The sequence below is a fragment of the Pogoniulus pusillus genome, chromosome 15 (assembly GCF_015220805.1).
Source record: "Pogoniulus pusillus isolate bPogPus1 chromosome 15, bPogPus1.pri, whole genome shotgun sequence".
Taxonomy (NCBI): domain Eukaryota; kingdom Metazoa; phylum Chordata; class Aves; order Piciformes; family Lybiidae; genus Pogoniulus; species Pogoniulus pusillus.
In genome coordinates, this window is record NC_087278.1 from 9,455,886 (window position 1) to 9,483,807 (window position 27,922).

General features: G+C 53.1%; 1 protein-coding gene across 1 annotated transcript; it reads left to right on the forward strand.

Moving 5' to 3' along the window:
- Nucleotides 1–10,036: 10,036 nt before the first annotated feature.
- On the forward strand, nt 10,037–26,689 carry CARD10 (caspase recruitment domain family member 10). Its single transcript, XM_064155301.1, has 21 exons — nt 10,037–10,128; nt 12,029–12,247; nt 12,622–12,759; nt 13,066–13,391; nt 15,629–15,811; nt 16,154–16,309; nt 16,435–16,560; nt 16,691–16,885; nt 16,984–17,130; nt 17,865–17,980; nt 18,238–18,278; nt 18,915–19,035; nt 19,533–19,713; nt 20,502–20,625; nt 20,979–21,219; nt 21,504–21,573; nt 21,904–22,003; nt 22,452–22,610; nt 24,767–24,888; nt 25,522–25,637; nt 25,869–26,689. The coding sequence occupies exons 1-21, from the start codon at nt 10,122–10,124 to the stop codon at nt 26,074–26,076; spliced, it is 3,096 nt and encodes a 1,031-aa protein (XP_064011371.1). The 5' UTR covers nt 10,037–10,121; the 3' UTR covers nt 26,077–26,689.
- The last annotated feature ends 1,233 nt before the right edge of the window (nt 26,690–27,922 follow it).

The window sequence follows — 27,922 nt, forward strand, 5'->3', positions numbered from 1 at the left end:
CGGGACGACGGCCAGAATGCAGGAGCAGCCTCCCAGCGCTGCCGCTGCGGGAGCCTGCCCCCCGGGAGATGATGTGGGGGGACCTTCCCCAGCCCATTCGTCTTCCCCAGATCCCAGGCCAGGCTCCAGTGCCCAGGGAGATGAGAGAAGGGCAATGCAAAAAGTGATGGGAGCATGTCTCCAACCAGCAGAGCTCTGATGTTGAAGCCTCTCCTTGAACCTGTGAAACCTGCAGGGAGAGCGGCTGGAGCTGAGAACCCCTGGTGGGAAAGTCCCCAGCTGGGGCTAGAGAGGAATTTGGGACTTGTATCGATCCTCTGTCCCTCACTGAGGCAGTGCCAGTACTGCCAGTGGAAAGCTCTCTCCGTGCCTTGTGGTCACTGCTGTCTGATAGGTGGCCAAGGGTCATGGATGGGAGTGTGTGTGTGATAAATCCTTTTATCCCAACTCTCTTCAGACCTTCCTTTTGTGGCAGTGTCCCTCCTAGAGACCTTTTCCTCCTGAACACAAACCCTGTGAGGAGAGGCTGAGGGAGCTGGGGTTGTTTAGGCTGGAGAAGAGGCTCAGGGATGACCTCGTTGCTGTCTACAACTACCTGAAGGGAGGCTGTAGCCAGGTGGGGGTTGGTCTCTTCTCCCAGGCAACCAGCAACAGAACAAGGGGACACAGTCTCAAGTTGTGCCAGGAGGAGGTCTGGGATGGATGTTAGGAGGAAGTTCTTCCTAGAGAGAGTGATTGGCATTGGAATGGGCTGCCCAGGGAAGTGGTGGAGTCACCATCCCTGGAGGTGTTCAAGAGGAGACTGGATGAGGCACTTAATGCCATGGTCTAGTTGACTGGATAGGGCTGGGTGCTAGGTTGGACTGGATGATCTTGGAGGTCTCTTCCAACCCAGCAGATTCTATGATTCTATGATATAACAGCTGGGTGCTGGAAACACCTCAGGGAGAGTCTCTCCCCATACTTATCCAGGCCTGGTAGGGGTGAGAAGAGATGACCTTAGCACCTGAAGCAGGGGAGAGGTTAGGAGATATTTTTTCAGGGGTTGAGCAAGGAGTGGACATAAGAATCCTCCCATCTTCAGCCTCAGTTTTTCAAGATCTCGGATGCTTGGGGCTGAACGCTTGCCAGGGCTCCTCTTGTTTACTCAGCCGGGGAGCTGACACATCCAAGGTCTCTGCTGACTCCACTTTCCCACATGCTGCTGGCGGGCGCATTCCAGGGCAGAGTGGAGATCAGTGCGAAGGCATGCCAGAGGTTTCCATCCGGGATGCCATTCCCCATTCCCGCTCTCCCCAGGCATCCAGCACCTCCTGCCAGAGAGTGAGGAACAGGCATCTCATCTGCCCCGCATCCTGGGCTTTTACAAGCTGGGGCTGCTGTAGAACTCAAGCAGGGACTGGGAGCCCAGGGACTGCAATCTGTCTCTCAAGCCAAATGCCTTCAAGCAAGGCTTAGTTCTCCCTTCTGAATATCTCAGGCCTGCTCCCTGTGGTGCCCCATGGGAGTATGCAGAGGGGCAGGGAATGCTAGTTGTCCCTGGAGGGACCAGAGGAAAAGAGGTAACACTCTCTTAGGAACTAGTCCCAGCTTTTTCATCTTAGGATGGGCTTAGCTTGCTGAGAGTGGGCTCTGCAAGGGGGACTGTGTGAGCTGGAGGAGCTGCACCCATCTCCTGCAGTGGGCTCAGCACTGGGCTCGGCAAGGGGGACTGTGTGAGCTGGAGGAGCTGCACCCATCTTCTGCAGTGGGCTCAGCACTGGGCTCTGCAAGGGGGACTGTGTGAGCTGGAGGAGCTGCACCCAGCTCCTGCAGGCATTGGCTCCGGTTCCTCCCAGGCAGCTGCCCCAACCTGGCGTGGCTGCCTTTGGTTTTAGGAGGGAATGCCACAGAGCTTTAAAAAATAAGTGCCAGGAGATAAAGAAGGGTTTGGAGTGCTGGCTGGAGGACCAGGGCGGGATCATGGCCCCCGCCCTGTCATTTCAGCTGGAGGCTCCCAGTCCCAGCCACGCTCCCAACTCTCCGAGGGCAGCTCTGGCATCTCTGCCTTCTCAGAGCTCGGCTTGCTGGCAAAGGACCACCTCGACCCTTCCTCGCCGTCCCGGGCGGGCCTGCAGAGGCCCCTTTAGGCGCAGCCTGGCGTCTGGAAGAGGGGGCCTGGTGTCCCTCGCCGGCTGCCGCAGGAAATGCGGAGCCTGGAGGTCAGGGGCCAGCCGGCAGCTCCTGCGGGGGGGCAAGCGGCACGGCGCTGCCGGGGCCGGTGCGGAGCTGCGCCCGCTCGAGGGGAGGGGAGGGATGCGCTGCAGAAGTGCGGAGGGGAGGAGAGCGCCAGGCTTTTCCTGTTTATGTGACCAACAGACCCTCCAGAAAGGGAAAGGGCTCGGGCTGCTCCTTGTTCTTGGGCGGGCTCCAGCTAGCATCTGCCTGTGGCTCTCTGCCTGGAGATTGCATCCCTGGCGTAGGGCATGACTTCTTCCCAGGGGAAACGGGCAGCCAGCTCCCGGGGGGCTGGGATGAGATTCCTGGGGCTTGTGAAGGTCTGGTCTAGCACAGAGGCTGCGTTTGGCTTGCTGGGAAGTGAGGCACTGCTCCTGCCGCACCCCAGGCATTGATCCCTCCCGTGGCTGTCTCTGGCATTGGCTAACGTTGTTCTTTGTGGCACAGTCTGTAGGACAAACATCTGCTTGGGCCAAGATGAGGAGGCAGCTGGGTATATTGGCTTTGGGGACATGTGAATGGGGAGCTCTGGGTATGCCAGGCATGGAGCAGTGCTTAGGGGAGGGTCACAAATCACAGGATGGCTCCAGCACACATCCCATGTAGCAGGCAGAAGGGCTGCAAGACCTCCCACATTATCTAGGGTCACATCCTGCAGGGCATCTGGTGTGGCCATGGTGGTATGCACAGGAGACAAGGTCCAAGATGTTGTGCTCTTGCCTTCACCTCTGGCATCTAATAGCTCTAGCTTAGGTCACATCTGTACCAAGTCCAGCTGAATGTGGGTTGAGAGGTGCTCTGTGCAGACCTGCCTCTGATAGATGGCCTGAAGCACGCCCATTAGATGGCATTTCATGGGAGCAGAGGGGAGTTATGGCCCTCTTGCTGTCCTGCACGTCAGCCTGTGCCCGGTCCAGTGCAGCAGTAGCCTTCCATCAGCTGAAGGATGAGAGTAGCTGGGTCAGGGCAGTGGTGGAAGGAAATAGGTACATGCTGTTGGAGTCTAGCATCTTTGGAGCGGGAAGGGCTTGGGGAGGCCTTAGGAATCAGAAACCAGAATCCCTGGCAGGTCTGCATGGCAGCAATAGGCACGACCCCATGGCCCCCCGCATCCTTCTCTTTGTAAGGGCTCCAGCAAACCGTTTGGTCTTTGCTCAGCCACTACCTTCCCTTACAGGTTGGACGGTGGTGTGGTGCCACCCTATGGCTCCAGAGCAATGTTACAAGTCCTAGTGGCACTTGGCTCTTCTCTGCTCTCCCCAGAGACTTTACCCCGTTAGCCTGCGCTCAGCTCTTTCCCTTTCTAAGTCTCGGACAGATTTGCTGTCTAGCCAAGGGGAAAAAGTCCCGGCCTGCTGAAATCCCAGCGAAGTCTTAGCTTGCCTCCCTCTCTTGCAGTTGCACTGCCTTCTCCAGGGCAGTCAGGAATTCCCGTGGGGCCAGAAACCCACCAGGCTGAGTTTTGTTGGCCAAACCATAAACTTGGTGCACAGGTGAAGCAAGATATGTCCTCTGACAGTTGCTGCTGGAGCTTTTATGGGTTGCAGGCTGGAAAAAACAATGTACCTGTCCATGTAAATCACCAGTCTATGCCCTAAAACCTCTGTTGTAGCAGAAGGGGATTCAGGGAATCTCAATTGATGCTATGTGTTGTTTTATTAAACAAATTTGCTGGTAGGTCTGAAAAAGCAGCATCTTCCACACACAAACCCTGTCCCTTTCCCTGATATGCCACATCTTTAGTATCATGGGTGTTATGGGAAAGTATCATCCCCTTCTGCCTCTTCTCCATCAACATCTGGCCAGTCTCAGCCTGACAATGACCGAGACAGAGTTTTGGAGATGCTGGCTGTCAAAGATCCTGGGGCATGCTTGCATACCAGTTCAGGAGAGGAGCCAGAGAGGATTCTGATCACCACCCTGAGGAGAAACAGAAGGTGGAAGTGGTGTTCTTCTTTTATGGATCTCCTTTCCCTCCTGTTGAAGATACCCTGCAAACATCAGGCAGGATTTGCCTTCTGGTTTCTCTTTGCTTCATCTACATCTTTGCTCATCTACTGCCTACAAGCTAGTGCTTGTAGGAGATGGTGGAAATATGCTTGGTCTGGGCATCTGGCTAGCTTTGGACAGAGGCTGATGATGATCCTGTAGTCCAGTGGAGTCTTCTTGGAGAAGAAGACATCTCTTGTGTAGGGAAACCTGATATCCCACATGGCTGGGGATGAGGATGGAGTTCTGCTGGAGGGGCAATAGAAATGTTTTGTTTGCTTTGACTAAGTGTCCACATAGATGCTAAAAGGTTTGGAAGGCTAGGATGGGAAGGGCTTCTTGGTGACTGAGGAAGTCTAGAGAACATAGGTGAGGTGAAGAGGAGAAGATACACATGGGAGTGCAGAGGAACAGCTAACTGTTACAAAGCTATCTAGACATATTGATTTATTGATTTCTGTTCTGCACAGTCCCATCTTCTTTGTCTGGCTTCTAATCCAGATCGATGACTCTGCTCATTTAACTCATTTGCTTTCTTCTGTCTGCAGGTCAGCCATTTGTTTTGCTCAGCCAGTTTGCATCTGTGGCAGACCTCACTCACTGTGACAGACCTCATGCCTTAGGGAGCAGAAGTGAAACTTGTAGAAGGATAAGTAGCCCGTTTCTACTTGTTGCTAACACAGCAGGTGTAGGGCTGCTGAGAACATGCGAGTGACAGTGCAACCAGGAGTATGAGATGTGATGGAGCACCTGTGGCATCCTGTAGGCTGGCAGGGAAGTAACAGGGTCTCAACGGAGTGTTTGCAGGATGCTCATGGGGAGCATTGTTATCCTCAAGCCTTTTTTCTCCAGAAGGCAAAAAGGCCACCGTGAGGTCGTAGTCTGATTAATGGTTCTAGTATTGTTTTACATGCAAATCCACCCCCGAGTTATGTCCTGAGAGGTGGAAAACTACCGACTTCGTGTTTCTGACTGTTGTCTCAGTTTCAAAGGGGCTCTGTGCAGCACTCAACAGCAGCTGTTTGAAGTTGACGTGGTCACATTGACCTCTGGTGGCTGCAGCTTTAGCATGCAAGGAGAGAACTACGGAGTGGGTGGTTTTGGTAAGCGGTTGCCTGCTGCAATTAAAATGCAGTTGTGTCTGTTCCTCTTCTGGGCCTTCCCTGTGTCTGTTCCTCTTCTGGGCCTCTCCTTCATTGCCGTGTTCTGGGGCAATTATTTCGCTCCTGCCTGAAGCAGGTGTGCTTTCCCCCTTCTTTGTGTGTACATCTTTAGTCCATGTGGTTCTCCTCCCTTAGAATCAACTTCTGTTTGCTCACACATCAGTAACAAACTAGGGTGCATCCTTTGTTGGAGATCTGGGTTCATTCTCAGTTTCACACCTGGGGAGAGCAGATACTGCTCCCCTGAATTCGCTGTAACCTCTCTACAGTGGGCAGTGTTTGGATCCATCTTAGCAGTGAAGAGCAGAATTTAATGCCCCCCCTTGCAAAGTCTGAAGCAGCCAGGGTGGATTCACAGTGGGCAGTGAGATGGGCTCTTGTCAGGCATCTTTTCTGGGGCAGATCCTACAGGGGTAATGCAACTGCAAGCAAGGCTGAGGTGGAAGCCAAGCATGAGGAGGTTTCCAGGCTCAGCCCTGTTGAGGTTAAGCCCTTTTGCCAGGGGCAGTTGGGCAGCTTTGGAGCAAGGAAGCTCATCACAGTGACTTGAATCCCATCAACCTACTCAAATTCAGGTCTTCCTTACCGCCCTGCACACCTCCATACCCTAGCAAGGACTGAGGTGCGGTGCCAATACTTTGCCAAAAGGCTCCCACACTCTTTTGCCTCTTGTAGCTCCAGGCAGTGGGTGTGTGCGTGAGAGGGAGGAATGCTGAAGGAAATATTTGCTTGTTTTGCTATCTCTACACGCACACACACATGCATTTCCTTCCTGCTGCGAAGGCCACTCGTCCCTGGTTTTTTTTCAGGGGGCAGGGAGGGGGGAAGGGCTTGTTCCTCCTCCCTTTCTGCAGTCATGACCACCACGGTGAAGGGAACAAACCAGTGCCAGCAAGCTGGGGCAGTCTTACATGTGCTTTGAATAGCACCAGGGAGATGAGCAAGTAGTCCAAGTGCTTGCAAAGGCTGTTAATATAAACACTGAGTTTGATGAATGTCATAAGGAAAATGAAAAGTTGTGGGTTTTTTTCCTATGTGTGTAAAGTAATCTGGTGTGAACCAGTGTGTGAGCTGACTCGATTAGGCTGGAGTTGATAATTCAGTTTTGCAGCCCCTTTGGTGTTTTCAGTATTTGTTTTCATTCCACACAGGAACAAAAACTGCACAGAGCTTTGTTTTGTTTTGGTTTGGTTTTGGTGTGTGTGTGGTTTTTTTTCCAACACCAAATCATGTTGGAACAGCTATTGTGGGGTGGAAGTTATTACAAGCAGGGGTTAATTTCAGACTCTCTTTTTCAGCCTGACTAGGGAGAGTACCCTGGACCTTAGCAAGCCTCCCTCCTAGAAGTTCATTGGGAGCTGTAAATCTCTGGAAATGACTGGACTGCCAGAAGAATGGCATGCCTGGGAAAAAAAGGACCAAGTAAGAAATACATTGTTGAAGATGTTCTGACCAGCTCATATTATGTACACTGTGTAGGTAGGAGGTTTCAGGGCAGGTTTGTAAAGCTTCCCAAAACACAGGGAAGGACTTGACAAAACATCTAAGCTCACCATCTGTAACCACAGCATGAGCTTTGTGCTGGCAGTGTTTTGGCCACACAATGAGGAATTTAATGAATTCCATCCCCACCTCAGACCTTCCCAAAGCGGTTTCTAGGAGGAGATAAGTGGTGCAGTACTGTGGCACACCTGGCCCTGCTGCCTGCAGCACAGGCTCGTTTGCTTCTGAGAGATGCTGCTGACCTTTTGGTGTCCGTTGATCAGACCCACGCTGCAGGGTCCTGCAGAAGACTCAGCTGCCTGTGGGCCAAGAGTGCTGAGCCCTTTCACTGGGTGTTGGAAACAGCATATGGGTCACTATTGCTGGCTTGTCATAGATTTCCTGTGTGAGTTGCCAGTGTGGCTTGGAAAGTTTTACCAGTGTGACTATTTTGGTTAAGAATGGAAACAAACTCAACAACCCAAACACTACAAACCCAACACAAAAAACTCCACCCAAACAACTCAGTGTCATTCCTGGTGTGAACTCAAGTGTGCCAGCACAAAACCAGCTGCTACTGGTAAAGCTGTCTTGGAAATGTAATACCTACCTGTCTGTGAGCATATGCGGTGTGGTGAGACCATGCATCTCAGATGAACTGAAGCTGTCTTGTGCAACCACAGCTCCCCTTTGAAGGGCAAACTTTTAATCTCTGTACCTCCAAATCCTAGCCAAAAACCTGGGGATGGACTGCATCCTTCCTCTCAGAAGTTGTTTGACTGATCTGTTGGTGTTGGCCACCCAGTTCAGAGCCTTCAAGGGTGATTCGCTTTCTCCTGGGGTACCTGACTGAGCTCAGAAACTCTCTACGGAGGGTAGCTGACAGTGCTTGATGTGGGAGCTGCTCTGTCTGATGTCTACATGCTTTGAGTCACAAAGCACCACAGGCATTGCCTGTGGGGTCAGGGCGGGTGGAGGAAGAGGTTTCATAGATATCAGCCTTGAGTTCATCCTCTGTGGATGAATGAGAGAAACCAACCTTTGCTTTGGAGCTTTTATTGTGACTCGTGAAGATCTTATCCTCAATCTTATCCTCTATCGAGCAGGAAGTCTTTTCACTACCCAGAGAGAGAGAGAGAGCTGGGTTGTTTGTGAGACAATAAGTAGCAGGCAGAGACCGACATGGCCTGAGTCAGAACAGGTTCCCTGCAGGCAGCCTTGCTTGTACTTGCTTTTGATCACTCAGCTGGATGTTTCTGGCTGGAGGTAAGGGCTGAAGACTGAAGCTGTCCCCTACTGCTGGTGGTTGTGGGCCCATACAAACACTTTGCAAGGCAGCTGTTCGGTGCTGGGCTTGTGAGGGAGGGCAGGGTGGCAGTTTGGACCCTTCACAGTGAGGTTGAGTCAGCTGCAAATTCCTGTGCTTGGGGTGTCAACCAGTGCCTGCTGGGACAGGTGCCATGTGAGAGGAGGTGCTTGCTGGAAGTTGTGTGCCTGATCTTTGCTCAATACTTGTGTGGATTTTGTGATGAAAAGGCTATGGATGGGTGCTGGTCTGGGCATCACACAGGTACAGTCTCTATTCCCAGATGGTGGTTGTGCTTCCTCTTGAAAAGAACATAGCAGTGTGAGGAAAGAGTCCTGCTAAAGCCTCCCTTCCCTCAAACCACCTTGCCAAAGCCAATGCAGGAGCCCTGTGGTGACTGCCATTGCCCTTGGGGGAGAAACAAATGATGCTCATCTTGGGTGCAGCAGGAGTCTTTTAAGGCAAGGTTCATACCTCAAGATTGTTTCATACTCCCTCTACTTTGGTTTCTTCACTTATCTGAAGGAGGAGAGAAAGGTTTCTATAAAGGGGTATAGAAGCTGTGGTGGTGGAGTGCTGAGGACGTCTGCCTTTGGGGAATGTGTTGGCAGGGACAGGAACAACGTAGAGACCATTCATGTTGTGTCCAGAGCCCTGGACAGATGTACAACACTGCTTTCAGCTACCCCATGGGATGACCCTGAGGCTGAAGGGAATCAGGTGAGCCCCCATTTCTTACAAGCTTGATATCACCTTGATAATCTCCTGCTCAGAGCCTTCGCTGGCTGTCCTGAGGTCTGACACAGTTGTGAGTGATGAAATGAGACAGAAATGGGGTTGCTGGAGAAAATGAAAAACACTAGCTTTGGAGGGGGAGGCATGTGATGTTAGGACTGAGCCACGGTGTCCAAGTTCATCTCTCCCAGACCCACTGGAGTAGTCCCACTGGTATGCACAGATTTGGGCATACATGGCAGGGATGGAGGTTACTCTGTGTGGGCTCCTTTGGGATGCTGTGTGGACAGACATATCCACTCCTAGGACTGCTGTGGCTACTTGGACCAGCAGAGGAGGAAGCGTATTAGGCATCTGTCCCTGGGCTGTGAGACTCAATACTTGGCCAAGATGGCTGGTACAAGCCTCTGCATGCCCTGGGCTATGGTTCAGTCGTGCTGTGCTGGGGTGCCTCCATGCCCAGCTCCACCCACTGACACTACTGAGGACTAGCAGCCAAAATGAAGTCTGTGAGATCTCTTCTTGGCCTGATTTGGGTTTCTTTCAACTATCCCCATGTTCCCCCCTTTCTCGACCGGCCCCTCTCCTCCCCCCTCCAGAACCAGCCCTACATCTGAGGTGGCCAAGCTACCATTTCAGGAACTCTTGAACCAACAATGATCCTCCTCTCGCAGCTCTTCTCCGCAGGCAGGGCTGGGGAGGCTGTGCCCTGTCGGGAGAGATCCCCCTCCCCAACCCGAGCCCTGGCAGAGCCCCGCCGGGCTCCCGCTTGCCCCGCGGGCCCTGCAGAGGTGAAGCCGGGTGCGTTTCGGAAGAGAAGTCACTGGCGAGCCACATCCTTCCGGAGGTAGCTCCAGCCCGGGGCCGGGGAGACGGGGAGAAAGAAGGGACACAGAGAAACCCTTCCCCTCCGGCCCAGGTGAGAAGCAGCCGGACGGTCCCAGGCAGTGAGAGAGGCAAGGGTGAGGGGGTGGGGAGCCCATACCAGTCCTGCGGGTGAGTGCCCCCGCGACCCCCGGGGGCGGGCAGGGCAGGGCTGGGCTGGGCTCTGCATTGCCCAGGGGTTGCCGGTTCCCTCCCAGCCGGCTGGAGGAGGGAGGAAGGGAGGGGAGAAGAGAGGGAGGGAAGGTGCAGCGGGGTGTGGAGAGCGCTTGAGACACACCTGCCGGGGCGGCGAGACGGGCGGCGGCTGGGGCGCGGAGCGGGGCGCAGCCGCCTTGGCAGCGGGGATGGCGGGTAAGGAAGAGCCGGGCCCCCGGCGGGGAGCTGGGCACGGGTGCTTCTTTCCAGGCCTTGAGGAGCCCACGGGGATGGCGCTGCCCTGCTATGTCCCTTCTCTTGCTGCCGCGCCCCCGGGCGTCGCGGCGGTGGGCACGGGATGCTCATGGGCTTGGAAGGGGGGATGGTGGCATCGTGTTCGCTTCTCTTCTCTCCCTCTTTCCCAGTCGGTTTCTCGGGGCTGGATCCCGGCTCGCCCTTCGTCGAAGAGCACCGCTGGGCTGGCCGAAAGCCAGGGGAATCGTTCCCCTAGCCCTGTCCCCCCGACCTGGAGAGGCCACGGTGGGCAGGAGGAGGGGTCCTGGCTCCCAAACTCTTCCGCCCTCTCTCTGCAGAACCTGCCTGCCTGCCGGTCGCAGCTCGCACTGGCAGCTTGGCCTTCTTGGAGAGGCACACTTGGATTTAAAGGCACAAATAGCTTGTCGAGGAGTTCCAAACAGTGCAACTTTTGTGACCTGTCTTGTTGTCCAGCCCACTTGTGTCCCTGTGGCCAGCAAGCCTGTCCCAAAGGAGAGAGAGCAGTTTCTACAAGAAACGCTGTTTGCTTTCTTTATTCAGTTTAGGACAATCCAGGTCTGTATCACTATTTAGGCTCCTAAGCCCCATGGTGCTGGAAATCAGACAGTGGAGTATCTTTTGTGGATTTACAACTCTCTGTTATCCTTCATCCAGCAGACTCTGAGCCTCCTGTATTTGTACTTGGAGGATTAGCTTCTGCACAGCTCTCTCAGCCATCCTTGCTGTGCTAGCTGGCTGTCTGAAATTGCATGATGTTCTCACCACAGAGAAATAAAACACTCACCCAAAACCTAAAGAAATGAAAGGAAAAAAAAAAAGAGTAAGAAATTTCTTTCCCTTTTCCTTCATGCAACATGTACCTCTATCCCTGCCCCAGGTGATGTTTGTGTGGCTACTGTAGGAAAGCTGGAGTTGGTGCCAGCACCAGAGCAGCAGGCAATGTTGCACACCGTCGGGGGGAGGGATGGCTTTTAGGGCTCAGAGGATCTTTTCTGTGCTTTGCCTTGCCAGTGAAAAGGATGCATGCTGGCCTGTGAAGCAGATTTTATTTCTCAAGTGGTAATGGATAACAGTGGTTGAGTTGATGCGTGTCTGGGAAGAGCATTCCTTGCGTGTACCTGTCCATCACAGCTTGTAGGATTTAATGGAGCAGGTTCACTGCTGCTCTAAGGGGTTTTGGTCCACTGAGTTGGAGGGGTCCCCCTTGCTTTATTTGATTGACAGAGGGACTGCCTTCTTGCTATGTGTTTCCAGGACTCCACGTGTATGTGGGGCAGATACCTGGAAGGTAAGCTTTTGTGATTCCCTTCTGGCTCCAGTAGCTGTAGTCAAGGTGCTCCATGGGTTGGTGCCTTTGAGGACTTCATTTTGGTCACTGACACTTGGGGCATGCACCGGGGAAACAGATCCCCAAGGAGACCCACCTCTCCAAACCCACTATGAGAAACCATGTCCCAGGCTGTGAAAACTCTTGGTTCTGAAAGTTTCCCATTCTGAGGGAAGGAGGAAAAGACAAGATGTGTGGTGACCACAGTGGTCAAAGAGTGCTTCAGGGATGGAGATGACATTTTCCCTGGATTTCCTACTGTATTTGCTCCTAACTTCTGTATTCACTACTGCCTTCTGCCTCCTGCATATCTAAGGCCTTGGGTGGATACTAAAGATCCTGCTGGACTGATTTGTATGTAAAATGGCTTCTGATGTGTCTGAGTTCCATTTGTAAGACTACTGAATCATTTGCAGCGTCAGATCTTGACTCACACTCTCCCATGCCTATTCATGCCTTTTACACTCTGCTTTTCTATCACTCCTCAGACTTTCTCTTTTCTTATCCTCCTAGCCCTGGAGAATGCCTCTCTCCAATCCTGCAGTGCCTCAGAGCAGGAGGAGGAGGAAGATAGCGTCTGGGAGAAGATTGAGAGTGCACGGCACCAGCTGACCCGCTCCCTGAACCCTGCGAAGCTCACCCCGTACCTGCGCCAGTGCCGCGTCATAGATGAGCAGGACGAGGAGGAGGTGCTCAATTCCTGCCGGTTCCCTTGCAAGAGCAACCAGACAGGTGGGAGAAAGGACAAGCTTGCACTTAGATGGGCCTGGTTTGTGCAGGACAGCCTGAACACAGTGAATGCTATCCAGCATGTGGGGTGGTGGTCTCCTGGTCTCTCCCACCACACCACTGATCTGGCTTTGCTGTTCTCTGAGATTCTCTGATGTTTTCTGCAGCCACACCTCCCTCTCATCCTCTGTGAGCCTCCCACTGGGTACACACAGGCAAGGGCAGTGCTCCCACTCCATTCCTTCCTCCAACCATTCCCATTCTTGTGGATGGAGTCAGAACTGGTGGAGATGCCATTTTGTGTCAGAAAGCTGGTCTACGCTGCTTACTCTCTGGTTTGCAGGTAATCAATCTTAGCTCTTTGTCCCTTCTTCCAGGTTACCTGATGGACATCCTGCGGCGCCGGGGGAAGCGAGGCTATGAAGCCTTCCTGGAGGCCTTAGAGTTCTACTACCCAGAGCACTACACACGGCTGACAGGAAGGGAGCCAGCCCAGCGCTGCTCTATGATCCTGGGTAGGCACAGGTGCTCTGTCCTCCAGCTGCTGCTTACATGGGAAGGGCCCAAAATCTGTGTTTGTGCATGCATAAAGCCTTGTTGCCTGTGTGCAAAGAACCTTGACACCATTGTGCTCTGGATATGGCAGAGAGGGGTCCGTGTCTGTTTGTGATGACTGTGGTGCTGTAAGCCTGGGATAAAGGGCTTCAAACCCACAGGAGTGTTTGTCACCTCCTGATAGAAAACAGAGGGTTGGGTTGTTTTTTCTGTAGGTCACTTCTGTCTTAGCAGCCAGGAACTGATTCTTCTTTGTGTGTCCCTAGATGAAGAAGGCCCTGAGGGCCTAACTCAGTTCCTAATGATGGAGGTGAAGAAGGTGAGGGCTCAGCGGAAAGAGCACCTGCTGAAGGAACACCAGCTCCAAGTGAAAAACCAGGCATTGGAGCAAGAGCAGGCCCGGCTGGAGCAGCGGCTGCAGGAGCTCCTGAAGGTGCAGGAGCGTTGCCAGCGGCTGAGAGAAGAGTGGGACTCCAACAGCGTGGAGCTGCTGAGGCTGAAGGATGAGAACTACATGATGGCCATGCGCTATGCACAGCTCTGTGAGGAGAAGAACATGGCAGTTCTGCGGAGCAGGGACCTGCAGCTGGTGGTATGGCCACAAGGAGCATGGTGGTGGGCAGCAGTGGGTGGTGGAGGTCACAGGATGTTAGGCATTGGAAGGGACCCAAGTAGATCATCAAGTCCAACTCCCCTGCCAGAGCAGGACCATACAATCTATCTCAGGTCACAAAGGAACACATCCAGACAGGCCTTGAAAGTCTCCAGAGAAGGAAACCCCACAATCTCTTTGAGGAGCCCATTCCAGTGCTCTGTGACCCTTACAGTAAAGAAGTTCCCCCTTGTGTTGAGGTGGAACCTCCTGTGCTGCAGCTTGTATCCATCGCTCCTTGTCCTCTTCAGTCTGATGAGTGAGAGGGATACACACAGATGTTTGTCTATGAGCATGAAGTTGCTGATGGCAGGTGGGCTGTGTGCCTCTGCTCTTGAGTGGGAGCATGCTCTGCACAGGATAGTGCATCTAGGTCATAAATCATAGAATGGCTTGAGTTAGAAGGGACCTTAAAGGTCATCTAGTTCAAACACCCCTGCCATGGGCAGGGACACCTCCCACTAGATTAGGTTGCTCAAAACATCATCCAGCCTGTGCATGGGCATGACATGGGACATAGATCCCCAGTTTCTACCGTAGCTGGAGATACATCATTTAGAGGAGCCAGAACCAGCTCCTCAGAGTAGCTGTCAGGATGACAGCATCTCTTGGATCTCATCCTGGCCATTGGTATCATGAGATGCTCTGTCTGCTCCTGGACTTCCTTGCTGCCCTGTGCTGCCTGCTCTGCTGATGGGCAGCAGAGCTCTGTCTGGGCAGCACAGGCACATGCAGCAGGCAGCTGACTCTGTCAAACCATGTTTGTATTTGCTTCTTCCCAGGGGAAGGGCTTGCATTTCCCTTGTTCTAGTGAGGATGGTGACTGTGCAGCCACCCACGCACGGGGTGCAGGGTGCCTGTGTGTTGCCTGGAGCTGCCCAGCTCACCTTGCTGCTCATAGGAGTGTTTTGGCCCAGATTACATGCCCTACATGCCCCCCTTCCACTCCTTTTGTCTCTTGTGATGTTTGGGAGACTCATGCCCCACATACCTGAAGGAATTTGTGACACCACTCCAGCTGCCAAGCTCTCACCTCCAGCAAACACATGCCTGTTTCCTTGCCTGGGCAAGGACAGCCCTACCTTGAACTTACTAATAACTCAGTTTTCTCAGTGCTCTGCTGCCTCTTGCCATTCCCCCTACCAGTCTGGGCCTGGACCTCTCAGCTCTGCAGTTAACGTCCATCCCTCATTCTGCTCTGCCACTGTTGAGGTCCTCCCCTACATTTTATCCATTCCTGCCAATGCCAGCTGCCCTGGGCCTCATCTAAGTGTGGAGGCAAGTCACTCGTGGGTGACACTGGAATGAAGTAACCCCTCTGGAAGCAGAGTGGGTTACCAGGTCCCACCCTGCCTTCCCTTCCTGACTCTTGGGTCCAGAAGTGACTTGTCCCAGAAAAGTCATTCTAGGTCTTCTGGGCAGATGTGCAGATATAATCCTGTTCCCAGGTCCCTCCTTGGCAATTTTTAGCAGTGCAGCTTAGGGCTCAGTGGTTCGATAGGTTCCCCCCACCTCATTTGCTCTTGAAGCTTTACCTGGCTGTGAAACTCTGGATCTCTGATCGAGCTCATCAGTCATTACAGGTCTGTGAAGAGCTCTTTACTCCAAAAAGTAACTGACCTCCTCTATTTCCAGGGATATACTGGTGGAGGAGTGTGAGAGCAGGCCAGGGTGTCATGATGCACCTGTGGTACCCTGCAGCCATCTTGCCACTCAAACACTTCCCAGGCCAGGGATGGTCTCCCTGCACTAAATAGCCTCCAGTGGATTTTTCTCCTGCAGATTTGTTCTTCAGCTATGCTAGGAACTTGGAACCCTTTGAGATACCCACAGCACCGTGGCAGCACACCAGAGGCCCCTGGTCCACTTGCGGTCAAGGCCAGCTGCACTAGGGATGCCTCAAGGCAGCAAGAAAGTTGTTGTACTGAGAGAGGATTCCAAGACTAAGTGCACTTATGTAAAAGCATCTTCCCCCTTTGTGCTGCAGGGAAAAGCTTGTGTGCACAACTGTGCTAACCCTGGCCAAGTGGTAGGATGCTCCTTTGCTGGTTGCTCATCCTTTGCTTTCCTCACCTTCACACCCTTTTTCTGCCCAGCACCCTCTCTGCTTCACTCTCTCACTAAGGCAGAACTGCAGGGCCATGTGTGTCAGACTTTGTTTCCTCCCTGGGCTGCAGGTGGACCAGCTGAAATGCAAGGTGACCAGCCTAGAGGAGGAGTGCAGCCTGCTGCGGAAACAGGCGTCCGCACTGCCCCAGCGAGAGGCGGAGGAGCGGGGACACCCTGACGCCATGTCTGAGCTGCAGGCTGAGAACCAGCGGCTTGCAGCATCGCTGCAGGAGCTGCAGGGAATGTTGCAGGTACCTGGTGAGACAGGGCAGGTTCCAGGTCACATCTTTTTCTGGGACACCCTCTGTGCTGATGACACAGGCAAATCACCGTCCCAGGCTGGCCTGTCCCTTCTGCTGAGCATATTGCTTGGCTGTGGTCACTGTCATTGCTTCTGGGTTTCAGCAGTGATGGGTCCTTGTTTCCAGCTCTGTGACTCTTGCCTGTGCTCACAAGCATGCCTTTGTGCCTTGGAGTGCTTAGTAGAGTAATGCAAGTGTGATGATGGTGATTGTGCCAGGATGCCTGCCACTGCCCTGGTCCAATGCTCCTTCATGCTTGTGGTGCAGTGATGGTACCCTCTTGCCTCCTAGAAGCCTGGTGAGGACCCGGTGCCAGGCTCTGAGCAGATCCTGCTGGATATCCTGGAGCACGACTGGAAGGAAGCCCAAGACGACCGGCAGGATCTCTGCCAGAAACTCAACAACCTGCAGAATGAGCTGCAGTGGGCTGAAGAGCTGAGGGATAAGGTAGAGCATCCATTGCTGTCTCTCTCCCTGCACACCAAGCAGGGTCTGGAAGACATGGGAGGGGGGCTGGGAAACCACGGCAGTCACTTCCAGTAGGGCTAATGCTTTCTGCTTGCTGTTGTCAGTACCTCCAGGAGGTGGAAGACCTGCAGCTGAAGTACAGGACGCTGCAGAAGGACTGTGATCTCTACAAGCATCGTATGAGCACAGTGCTGCTGCAGCTGGAGGAGATTGAAAAAGAGAGAGACCAGGTGAATCAGTTTTCCCTCTGGCTCTCCGCCTCCCAGCAGCACCATGGCTTTTGACTCCGCTCTGGATGGGAGGTGGGGATTGGCAGTGCAATGTTCTGCCTTTTCTCACGCTTAGCCTGGCTCCTTGCAGGCAATCCAGAGCCGTGATGGGGTGCAGCTGCAGTACTCCCAGAGCCTGATCGAGAAGGACCAGTACCGCAAACGCGTGCGGGCCCTGGAGGAGGAGCGGGACGAGCTGCTGAGCAAGCTGAGCCAGGCTGAAGGGCAGAACAGCACACTGGAGGCACAGCTGCAGCGGTGCCAAGGCAGCCGCAGCCTCAGCAAGGTGAAGGTGGTTAGAAAGAAGGGGCAATGGAGAAGGCAAAGGGATCAGGACTGATTTCTAGGGCGTGCAATGGGATGATGAAGTCCTTTCTCTCCCAGATGTGCAGCTCTTCCTACTCTCTCTGCTCCAACCTCAGCAGCACCTGGAGCCTCATAGACAACCCTACCAGCCTTACAACTGGACTTGTGGATGCACTGGGGGGTTCTGTTATCCCATTCTCAGGGGATTCGGCCATTCAGAGCATGGTGAGCATTTGACCATGAGAGGCTAACCCTCAGTGGACGGCAGTGGGGACCTACACTACTCGAGAAGGGCACAGGGGCATCGGAGTGTGCTCATCGTGTGGCTATGACTTGGCGGAGGACTAGGCATAGGATGGTGTGTGAGGTGGGAGCAGGTCCCAGGCACAGTGCTTGGTTCTCTCAGCCTCTGACAGAGTGGCCAATGCTGCACCAACGTGTGCAGCACTCAGCTGGGTGGGAAAGAGAGGGAAGTGGAACTTGCTTCATCCCCTATGACATCCTAAAAATCCAACAGCCTCACACGAGGTGTCATCCTCCCCAGAAGCTGTTTACACATGCTGGAGGAGAAATCCTAGCTCTTTTGAGTCCTGTAGCACCACTGTATTGTTTTGAAGGGAGTCAGATTCTTTCCTTTGACTCCTTGAACTCTCAACTTAGAGCACCCTAAAATGTGTGTGCAGTGCCACAATTTACTCACACCTCTGAGCCTGTAGTGGCTTAAAGTGAGACGCAGGGAAAAGGTTGGACGTTCCCTTCATCTGCTGCTACCCTCACGGCTTGTACACTGCAGAAAGGTGGGGGTGCAGTGTCATGCATCTCCGTCCAGAAGGTGCCTATGGGTGTTTAGAGGAATGTGGGTGGTTCCTGAAGAGGCCTGTGTTACCCAAGGAGCTGTTTGCAACCTGGGGAGAGGTGATGCTGGTGTTAGCAGGCATCTCTCTTTCACTCTGCCCAAGGAGACGACTCCAGAAAGTGAGAAGGAAATCAATCGCCTTTCCACCTTCCCCTTCCCGCCTTGCATCGGCTCCATCCTCCGTCGGCAGCGGGAAGATAAATGCATGCCCTACAAGAGGTGATTACTAGGGTCTGCTTGAGTCCCTGTCTCCTCTGTGGGGTTGTGTGAGCCAAGGAGAGCAGGTCGTCACGTCAGGGGACTGCTCCCACTGGAGTGGGGACTGAAAGCAAGAAGGGTGGCTGGGAGCCGTGTGCTGGCTGGGGAATTACTTCTGGGGGGCAGGAGAGGGCTGTGGTGATGGAATTGCAAATGGGATGCAAACAGGCTTTGGAAAAGATGCTCCCCCACAGATTGTCTTTGTGTCTCCTTCGTAGCTTGTCCTGCGGCTCCTTCAGCAGCATTGAAGATGCAACAGGTACCAGCTTTGGGGTTTTCCTCGTAGAATTTAACTGAAATAAGTGGTGGTTGTGGGGAAAAGAGTTGGACAAGTGAGTCTCCCTCAGGCCTTTGGTTTGTGCAGCTCACTGCAGGGGCTCTGCACCCACACATCCCCCTCTGTGCCTTGCCAGGCACAGCAGCTGGGAAAACTGGCATTTCCTCTGCAGGACAGGTAGCTATTCACACCAGCTGTTTAATTCATGCAGAACTTGTGTTGGGGGAGTAGGTAACTGGAGGGAGAAATGCCTTTGCCCTGGGGTGTTATTGGATATTCCCTTTATCTGCTGCTACCTGGGTAATGGCTTGTAAAGTGGTGCTCCTGGTGCTGGCAGGTCCTGTGGTGAGTGCTGGTGACTGATCTCCAGGCACATCCATGTGACCCTGGCTGCTGCAGCCTTCTGACCATAATGATGAAGCAAAGATTTGCTTGTTCCAGGAGATGTAGGAAACCTTTCCAGGAGGGTGGCAATTCAGGTGTCTCTCTGCAGACTTAATTTCCTAGTCAGATGCTAGAAAATGCTTGGAAGGGAGTGACACAGACCCTTGCTACCTTAGCTGCCTGCAGTGCTCGGAGAGGTGATGTGCCCTCTCTCCCTCTTGCTCTCTTTCCTAGGCAGTGGTTTTGCTAGTGCCTCGCTTGGGGCCTTCTCCTCTTCTTCCAGCAGCACCTATGCCAGGGTGAAGTCAGAGATCTGCTTGTCTACCCTTCCCAGCCGTGAGGAGGTTACCAGGAGGTGACTGCTGCTCTCCCATCTGGGCACTCTGAGCCAGCTGCTTGGGGGGGATGTGTTGTGATGCTGGGGGGCTACATGTGGGGAACCCTTCCTTTCTGCCTCACCCTCTCACAGGCTTCTTCTTGCTAGTGGGAGAGGAGGGAAAGGGAGATCCTGTAGTCCTTGCTTCCTAGAAGGACTCAGTTTTGCTTATGCTGTCCCGTTTGTTATAGCAAGGGTGGGAATGTTCCCTGGTGGAAATGTTACCATGGGCTGGTCACATATCTGTCTGGATAAGGACAGGATTGTGGGAGCCCAGCTTGGCTTTGGTGTTGGGACTGGTAGGATAGAAGGGTCTGTGAGGGTTCTTAAGCAGTATGAGTGTGTCCTGGTGATGGCTGTGAATCAGGAGCTCTGCACTGCAGTGCTCAGTACAATGAATGTCCTGTAGCTGGGGGATTGATTCTCAGAAAAGGCAGCAGACTTCAGTTGCTGGACTTGGTGTTTCTCCTTGACAGGTCCCTGGTGGTACAGTTCACTAGCATGGGTCACCCCAGCAGTGCCTCATCCCAGGAGAAGAGGCTTGGAGCAGACATCTCCATCCTCGGAGGGAACAGGACAGGGATTTATGTCCAGTGGGTCAAGCCAGGCTCACAGGTTGAGGATGCAGGACTCCGGGAAGGGTGTCGGCTCATTGAGGTGAGTCTGGGAACAGGTTCACTTTGTGGGTTTGTAAGGTTATGTGAAGTGATCCTGGGTGCAAGCTGACCTGCAGGCAGTCCTTATTTCACAGTACTGCTCTCTGCCCAGAGCTCTTTGTGCACAAGCACCCAGCCAGGTCTCATGACACTCAAGTGTGTGTGAAAATACTGAAACCTTCTGAAGCACTTCCTTCAGTTGTGAGAGGGCAGAAACAAGAGGAGTCAGGCAATTAATGAGGCAGTGTGGCTGTCTATCCCTGGAGTTGTCTGTCACCTTGTAGTATTTCAGAGCAAACTGAATCCTGCATCCCACACATGCCCGTTGCAAAGCAATCAATTCTGGAACAAGATTTCTCGGCCCTTTGTGACCCTCCTGAGCTCTAGAGAATAATCGCTCTGAAGAAAGCTCCTGGAAGGAGGGAAGGGCATTTGTTTTGGCAAGAATGACACCACTTGAAATACAGCTACACTACCTGAATAAATATCCTACCTGTGCCTGAAGATAAAGCAGCTCTCCCACCCCCGCTCCCACACACCTTCACACACACGTTTGTGTTCCCAGCAGCCTGGCATCCGGGCTGGGTGGTGGCTGGAAGCAGGTATTTCAGAGGGAAAGGGAGGGGGCCAAAGGCAGACTGAGAAAGCCTTGTCCTCAGGTAGAGCTTTCTCTGGGCCTCTGAGATTTATTATTTCCCTGGCTCTGTAATGTTTGTTGTGTAATCCTGGTGGGTGAGGGAGCTTGGGGTGGATCCTGCTCTTGGTCTAACGCTGTCAGGTCCTTGCTAGCTGAGGGTGCCATCGCTGAAGGAGGAGGTACTTTCCCTGGAGAACTGCACACGGGAGGTCGCCTACCTGAGCCTGCTGCATTGGGATGAGCCCTCTAGTCTCATCTTTCAGCTGGACTTGGAAGGTAAGATGCTGGCAGATGGGTGTCCTCTGAGTCTGAGCTCTCTGCCTCTGTTTCCAGACCCTTCACCTGGCCCTAGAAGTAAATCCTGGTTATTCTCTTTCCTCTCCTGTTTGGTCCTAGGCCACCATGTCTGACACAGGGGTTGGCTGTAGCTCCAGTAGCTTTCCCTGTCTGGTGTGGCTTGTGCATCCTCTGAGTTACAGGACAGAGGTACAGACCTGCTGTCTGTCTGCCTCCTCTGCGCCCCTCACCTCAATCCGTAGCATCAGAGCTGTGCTGAGGACTTGGTTGTCTTGTCAGTGGCAGTTGTCTGCGTTGTCCCCACCAGCGGTGATCTGTATCTCCTGCTCCAGGATACCAGCCTCTGCGGGAAGCCTTGGAAGAAGGGAAGAAGCTGTCTGGAGACTCGTTCTATGTGCGCATCAACCTGTCCCTCCTGGAGCCCTCAGACCCTTACGCGCTGTGCGTCAAGTGCCGCGAGATCCTCCACGTCACAGACACCATGCACAAGGGGCGGCTGGAGTGGTACTGCTCCCGTGTTGATCCCTTGACCATGAGGGACCTGGACAAGGGGACAGTACCCAACTACAGCAGGTAACCAGGGTGAGAAGGAGGGCAGGGGATGCCTGGGGTACTCACGCCATTTAACTGAGGGGAGCAGTCCCTAGCAGTCCTGCATGGTCTTGACCAGTCTCTTGATAGTGTGGGTTACCCAAGTCTTGCGTGGGGAACCAGTGCAGCTCTGTTCGGATGTCCTTGGGATTGGGAGGCTGAGTGAGGCTTTGATATGCCTGTGCTTCAGAAAGTCTGTGGGCTTTGGCAAAGAGGGTCACTGGGGGCTTAAGAATTGCTTGGATGTCAGCTCTTGGTCTTTTCAGGGCTCACCAGCTTTTGAAGATCCAGGAGAAGGGCCAGATGCCTGGGCAACAAAGAGGTCACAGAATTAATGTAAGCCAAAGAAGCCAACGATGAGAGCCATGCATGTGTGCCTATGTTCACTCCACTGCCTCAGCACACAATCTGTCCCACTCTCTTGGTAAACTGGTACAGAGTTGGCAGCTGGGTTAGCAAGCAGAGTGGGGGCCGATAGCCCAGGCAGTGTTACTGCTCTGTGGCTGCCTTCCTTCCCTGTCTCAGCTTCCCAGACTGAACACGGTGGGCGGCAGACTCAGTCCCATGCTTTTTGTGTGTGTGCTCCGTTGCCTTTGGCAGTGAGCCTTCTGCAGCCAGCAGGCACAGTGCATGCTTTAAGCCTTCTTGCCCTCGCTTTCTCCTCAGCTAAAAAAACGGGCCTTGGATCAACTGCGCCTGGGGAAACCCAAACCACAGAGAAGCCCAGGAAAGCCCCAACAACAGCTGTGGCTGGACCCCTGCTCAGGTGAGCTGTTATGCCTGCATCTATCCCATCATCTTTGGAGACTCACTTGTCCTCTGGGATGCCTCAGCCTCTCTGCCCAGAATCCTTTTTTAACTCTGATGATGGGATTTTGGAAAGCTTGTGCATATTTAAAGCCCCTACTCTTTTCTTCTGGGGTTTCCATTGCTTCTGTGGTTCTTGTGGTCATCTGACATTTTGTGGAGAATAAACTGGTGTGTAAGTCCAGGCAGTCCCAGGAAATGTGTGAAGGGGGCTACAGCCAGGGTATCTGCCAGTGAGTGTTGTAACCAGGGTAGGAGCTTCCCTGGAACATAGGATGGTTGGTAGGTGCCTCTGAGTCAGAATGAGGGTATGGTACAGGAAGAATGGGATGATCTGTGGGCCGGTGACAGGACTGGTCTGCCACGTTCTCACCTTTGGATTTTTCCTCTTCACTCCTGCCTTCCAGACTCGGACACAAACCTGAAGCCTTACAGCCTGGTGCGCCCTGTGGTGGTGCAGGCGCCCCGTCCTGTGGTGCTGTCACCTAGCTGCATTGCACTGCGGCTCATCAGGAACCTGCTGGACTTGCCCACTTCTCGCCTGGACTTCCACGTGTGCCTTGCAGGTAGGCAGCAATGTGTGGTTGACATGTCCAGGGTGATTTTTAGGAGCCTGTAGCCAAGAGAGGTAAGGTAAGCAAGTCTCCTACTTCTGAAGGCTGCTCTCCCATTTTGCTTCCTGCTGCTGCTTAGCCATACAGCAGGAAGCCAAGATGCTGCTCAGAGAGGTCACTCCTGTGAGGGCCTTGGTTAGCCAGATTCAGGGAAGAGGGGCTGTTAGTCTTGGAAGTATGAGGTGTGATCCTATCAGACGCTTGGAAAGAACATGAAGTGTCTCTTCAGTGACTAAGTCTCTCTCATTCTCCTCAGACAATGCCTACTGACAAGTCACCTTTTTAGGCTGAGTGTCTGCAAGATGATCCCTCCTGTTTTTGACTGTGTCCTATCCCTTTGGCCCACAGGGAAGCCAGCCCCCCTTTTTGGCCTCCTGATGCAAGAGGATACTTTCTTTTCCTTTGAGAGTGTGGCAGTGGCATTGCCTTGCTGCTCTGGGTGGCTCTTCCCAGACATGAAGCCCCTTGGCTGAGGTGGGATCTGCAGGCTGACTTCATACCAGCTCTCCCTTCCCAGGAATGAGAAAATCCAGTCTTACTGCTGTCATCCTTTTCCTTCTGCCAGCAGTGTGACAACAGCTGACAACACTGTAGAGGCTTTTTCTCCTATAGGGAGTTCTCTCAGAGGACAGTTTCTTTCCTCCTCCCTTACTCATCTCTTTCCTTTCCCCCGGTTTAAGTCTTCTTCCTTTGCCAGCTGCAAGACTGGAAAATGAGTATTTGAGGGGAGAATGGTGCTGGAGGTAGTGAAAAATCCGTAGCTTACTGAATAAGAATAGCTCTGCAGATTTTGGTCACTGGTTCTTACTTGGGTGACTTGGCCACATATCCTGTGCTACTGAGCCCTCTGCAGGGACACCCTCACATTGCATGGGGACATGCTTCGAAGCCATCACTGCTGCGGGCAATTTACGCGGAGGCAAAAGCTCCATTGTCCGCTGTCAGTTTTGCTTGCTGTGATGGAAAGAACGCGATATGGGAGCCCTGAGCTCTTTCTCTTTCTTTCACTGCCCTTGTTTTACTTCGGAGAGCTCTCTAGCCGGTGCAGAGTTAGTATGAGTCAGCTTCCACAGGAGCTTACTGACCCCGAAGGTAATAGATGGCTTTGCAAGACTCAGCTCCACCTTGAGAAGTAGCTGTACCACCAGGCAGAGGTAGCAGAGGATGCTTAGCCAGCCTGGAGCTTGGGAGAGTTGGAATGTGCTGGACTCGGTTCCAAACATGCCTTCTTCTAAATAGGTTACTTTATTTATTTCTATCTTAAAGGGTGAGCAGCATCTAAGAGCTTTGTTAGGTTTCCTGCCTGTGTTTCAGTGGCAGTGTGAGCAGCTGCCTAAGGCAGCATGGTCAGCAAGTAAAGCCCCACTGGGCTCCAGAGCCTGATGCTCCCAAGTGTGTGGGCACTGTGTCATCTTCTGTTGGAAGTTACCTGGGGCTCCTGGAAGTCCATTGCTCCAGCCATGCCAGACCTTGCTCTCCTATCAGCTCTGTCTCCAGTTCTCTGTCTCAGCACCAGTTGTCTGCTGATCTCTCTTGCCTGGGTTTTGCTTGGCTTCTTGAGTGGTGTCCTTCAACCTGTGAGCAAGGGGAGGTGGCTCAGGCTGCTACCAACAAAAGAAGGTTCAACTTGCCCCTCATCTTCCTCCCACTCTCCCATGGCAAGATGCACACTCTTTCTTCCTCAGCCCTGCCACTCAGTGGAGCCATCTACAAACCCATGCAGCTCACAGACACTGCAGAAAACCAACCTGGCAAAATAAAGCAATTGTTTTTCTGCCATACTCTGTGACTGAGAGGGTGGGACAGTGTGGCAGGGGGGTCATGGCTGTGAGCTGGTTTAGGCTGCTGTGGTACTGCAGAGTGAGTCCTGCTCTTGCCCTGCAAGGTGTCTTCAGCTGTGATATCTTGCTTGTTCCGTAGGCAGAAAGCTGCAGGAGATCCATGGCAGTGTGTAACGTTGTGTAATTAGACTCCTCTCCAGAATCCATAAACACCCAAGTCGATAAGTGTCGGCATGGCAGCAGGCACGCAGGAACTGAGACAGAAAGTACCTGCAAGAAGGAGCAGGGGCTGATACCTCCCTTTTCTTTTCTCCTCTTGGCTTACAGAGAAGCTGGCAGAAGGGGAGCCCAGTTCAAAGCATGCTCAGGAGCACCCTGTGTCTAGAGCTGCCCTGCAGGACCGGAGGCAGAGCGAGCAAATCCGCATGATCCGGGAGGCGATGGAGAAGGTGCGGAGCTGTTTAGTGTTGGGAGAGGGGGCTAGAATGGGACATGCCCTTTGGACTGGAGAAGAGGAGGGGACAGCTGAGCTGGGGAAGAGAGGGTGGTATGTTGATAGAGAAAGAGCTGCTTATTGTGTAATTTGGAGGGTGTCTTAGGTTTGGGTGCTGTGGGGTTGTGGAGCAGCAGATAAGGATATTTCCAAGTCTATTGAGCTCAGGTGACAGAAATGGCAACAGGGGATTTGTGGGGGAGGAGGTGGGAAATGCCATATGCAGAACTGACCTTCCTGCTCTCCCATTCCTTGTCTCTGCCAAAGCAGCAACAGCTCTGTTTGGGACAGACAGAGAAATGTGGGTCTGTGGGTTACAGTGATGATAAAGGGGACGTGGAGATGGGCTGTGGCTGAGCGAGGGCTCTGGTTGGCTTTTGGGTTGGGTTGGTGGTGATGAAGTGTCTGACCCTGCTTTTTAATCCTCCCTTTTCCTCTTGGCACTGTCCGTAAATCCCACATTTAATGGAATTACTATTGGAAAAGCAATGATATTTCACAGCATGGGGTTTGATTTAATGCAACTGTCAGGGGCTGGGGTTATTTTTTCTCCATTTAAATCAGTAAATCTATTCAATTTCCCTTCCAGAATAAACACTGCCTGCTAGAGCTGGGAGTTCAGAGTGTGAGGGATCTAATTAGAAGTGAAATATACCCCATAGTTATCCATGTCGAGGTCACTGAGAAGAACATTAGAGGACTCAGGTATGAAAAGATGGAGGGGCACAGATGAAGGCCATCACAGGAGGAGAGACAAACCCTTGTCAATGTTCAGAGGGGAGAGGCAAGGACTGGGGCAAGAGCACTTGCTGTGCCTGTGTTGGGGTTGGCTGTTGTGAGGGGAAAAGGGCAGGAAAATTGGCTTTGTGAGAGAGTTCCTGGGTATTTTTGACAGCTCTGTGGCAAGGGTAATGCTTATCCCTGTGTTCTCCCCAGGAGCTTGCTGGGCAAGGTGGGCCAGCGGGACTCAGAAGTGCTGAAGCTGTGCCGCAGTGCGGAGCAGAGCCTCCACACTCTGCCCTGCTCCTGGGCCCGTGTGGAGCCCCACGCCTGGCGCCATGCCGAGGAGCTGCCCAAGGTGGTTCGGGGATGCATCTTCCAGGAGCAAACCCGCCCGCTGTGGATCGAGGAGAGTGATGACTGAGCTGGGGGTAGCAGAGTAGCCACTGCCAGCCACCATCCCCAAGAGATGTTCTTGGAGGTCCCTAGCTCCCCAGGCTCCTCTAGGTAGCATGTCCTTCCTCCCTGAGGGGATGCCAGCAGCAAAAGCCCCCAGGGCTAGGCTTTCTTGGCCACCAAGAGCCAGGGAGGAATACATGCTGCCCTCCTGCCTGAGCTGTTCAGATATTGGAGAGACATCTTCCACCACCATGGTGGAAACCACCCCGGTGGGCTGTTCACCATCACCTTGTGCTGTCTCTCGTACCCAGATGGAGAGCGTGGGGGAACTGTGTGGGATCAAATCGTGTGGGATCACGACTCACACATATTTAAAACCCTTCTCCCATCGCCTCTGCCTCCTCTGCCCTGCAGCACTGTGTGCTCTGGGTCCCCTCCTCCCCTGTCTACCTCGCCTCCAGGCCCTGCGGTGCAGGGACCATGGTTCAGGAGCCCAGTGCCCCACTGGAGTGACACTAAGCTTGCAATGAAGCCTGATTTTATAGAAGCTGTGCTCTTTATTGCTTGTAAATTATTAATAGAGCCTTTTATTGGCAAACCACACATAAAGGAGAATTAAATACCATTCATAACGGCAACGGGTGGCAGGCTATGGGTTTGTGTGTTACTGGGAAGGTTTGGGTGATGCATGATGGGGTATTTTTCTCCCCCCTGAGCTGAGACTCAACTACCCAGCCCTCCAGAGAAAGGAGAGAGCACTGCTTTTGCTGGTGTTGGGCAGCAAGAAGTGTGGGGACAGGAGAGGCTGAGGATGCCCTCTCCTATTTCTACTTGCCCCATTTTTCAGCTCCTTGCCTCTCCCCATGTTACTCTAGGAAAGGCAGGGAAAAGCTCACTTGATGAGTCTGGCTGAGGTCCCTAGAGCTTCACATCCTTCTGAGTCCTGGTTGTTGTAAAGCTAGCTAGCTTGTCCTCCTGAGGGACAAGTGAGACAACCCAGCCACACTGCCAGGAGAGCAGGACAGTGCCCCTCTGTAGGAGTGCTGTTCTCACACTGATGTGTGGCCAACAGTGGAATCAGACTCTGGCAGAGGAGAGATGGAGGATTTCTGTAGCAGCAGCTGTGCCTGGCCACCCTATCATGGTCCTGACTTCTAGCCAATCACTGTTGTAAGTGCTGCAATGAGAGAGGGGTGTGAGGATACCCACACCGTAAAGAGATGGTGGTTGTGGTGGTAAATGGTGTTTCCTGGGGCATGCAAAAGGAAAATGAAGTCTGTGGCTCTGGGCAGTGCTGTGGGGCACAGACCTAGACAGAAGGCTGAACCCACCAACCCTGGTGTCAATGGGAGAAGATGAACAACCAGCCCCAGAGCCAGGTCTTCTCTGTGACCTTCCTGGCCCTGCGATTAGATTGTTGCTAGTGCCATGCACTTTTGAAGCTCTGAGTGAAGATTACCTTGCTGATCTTCCTGGGTCCCCTGTGAGGTGTTATTTCAGGCTCTAAACCAGTTGCCTGTGTCTTTTATGAGGACGAGAGTGAAGGAGGGAGGAAAGAAAACGAAAAGATTTTAACCTGCAGTCACTAAAATGTAGAGCAAAGTCCCTGCAGCAATGCAGCTTTCCCAGGGAAGGGGGAACTGGTGTAACACATGGCTCCAGATGAAAGCTCCCAAATGACTCCCACTCCAGGGGATGCAGCCTGAGCATCCCCACGCTGCCAGCCCCCTGGGAGGGTGCTTGCCCTGCAGGCAAACAAAGTGGGGCTCTTGTTGAGCTGATGAGAAGACAAGTCCCAAAGCAAACGCCCATCCACCCTGGCATGGATTTGGAGATTAGAGTTTGCATCTTCGCAGCAAAAAAAGTAGTGT

Excerpts from the sequence above, each read along its gene's own strand:
- CARD10 (XM_064155301.1), top strand. Across the intron at positions 16,561-16,690 it reads TTGAAAAAGAGAGAGACCAG|GCAATCCAGAGCCGTGATGG; the intron begins GTGAATCAGTTT and ends GGCTCCTTGCAG. Across the intron at positions 24,889-25,521 it reads TCCGGGAGGCGATGGAGAAG|AATAAACACTGCCTGCTAGA; the intron begins GTGCGGAGCTGT and ends TTTCCCTTCCAG.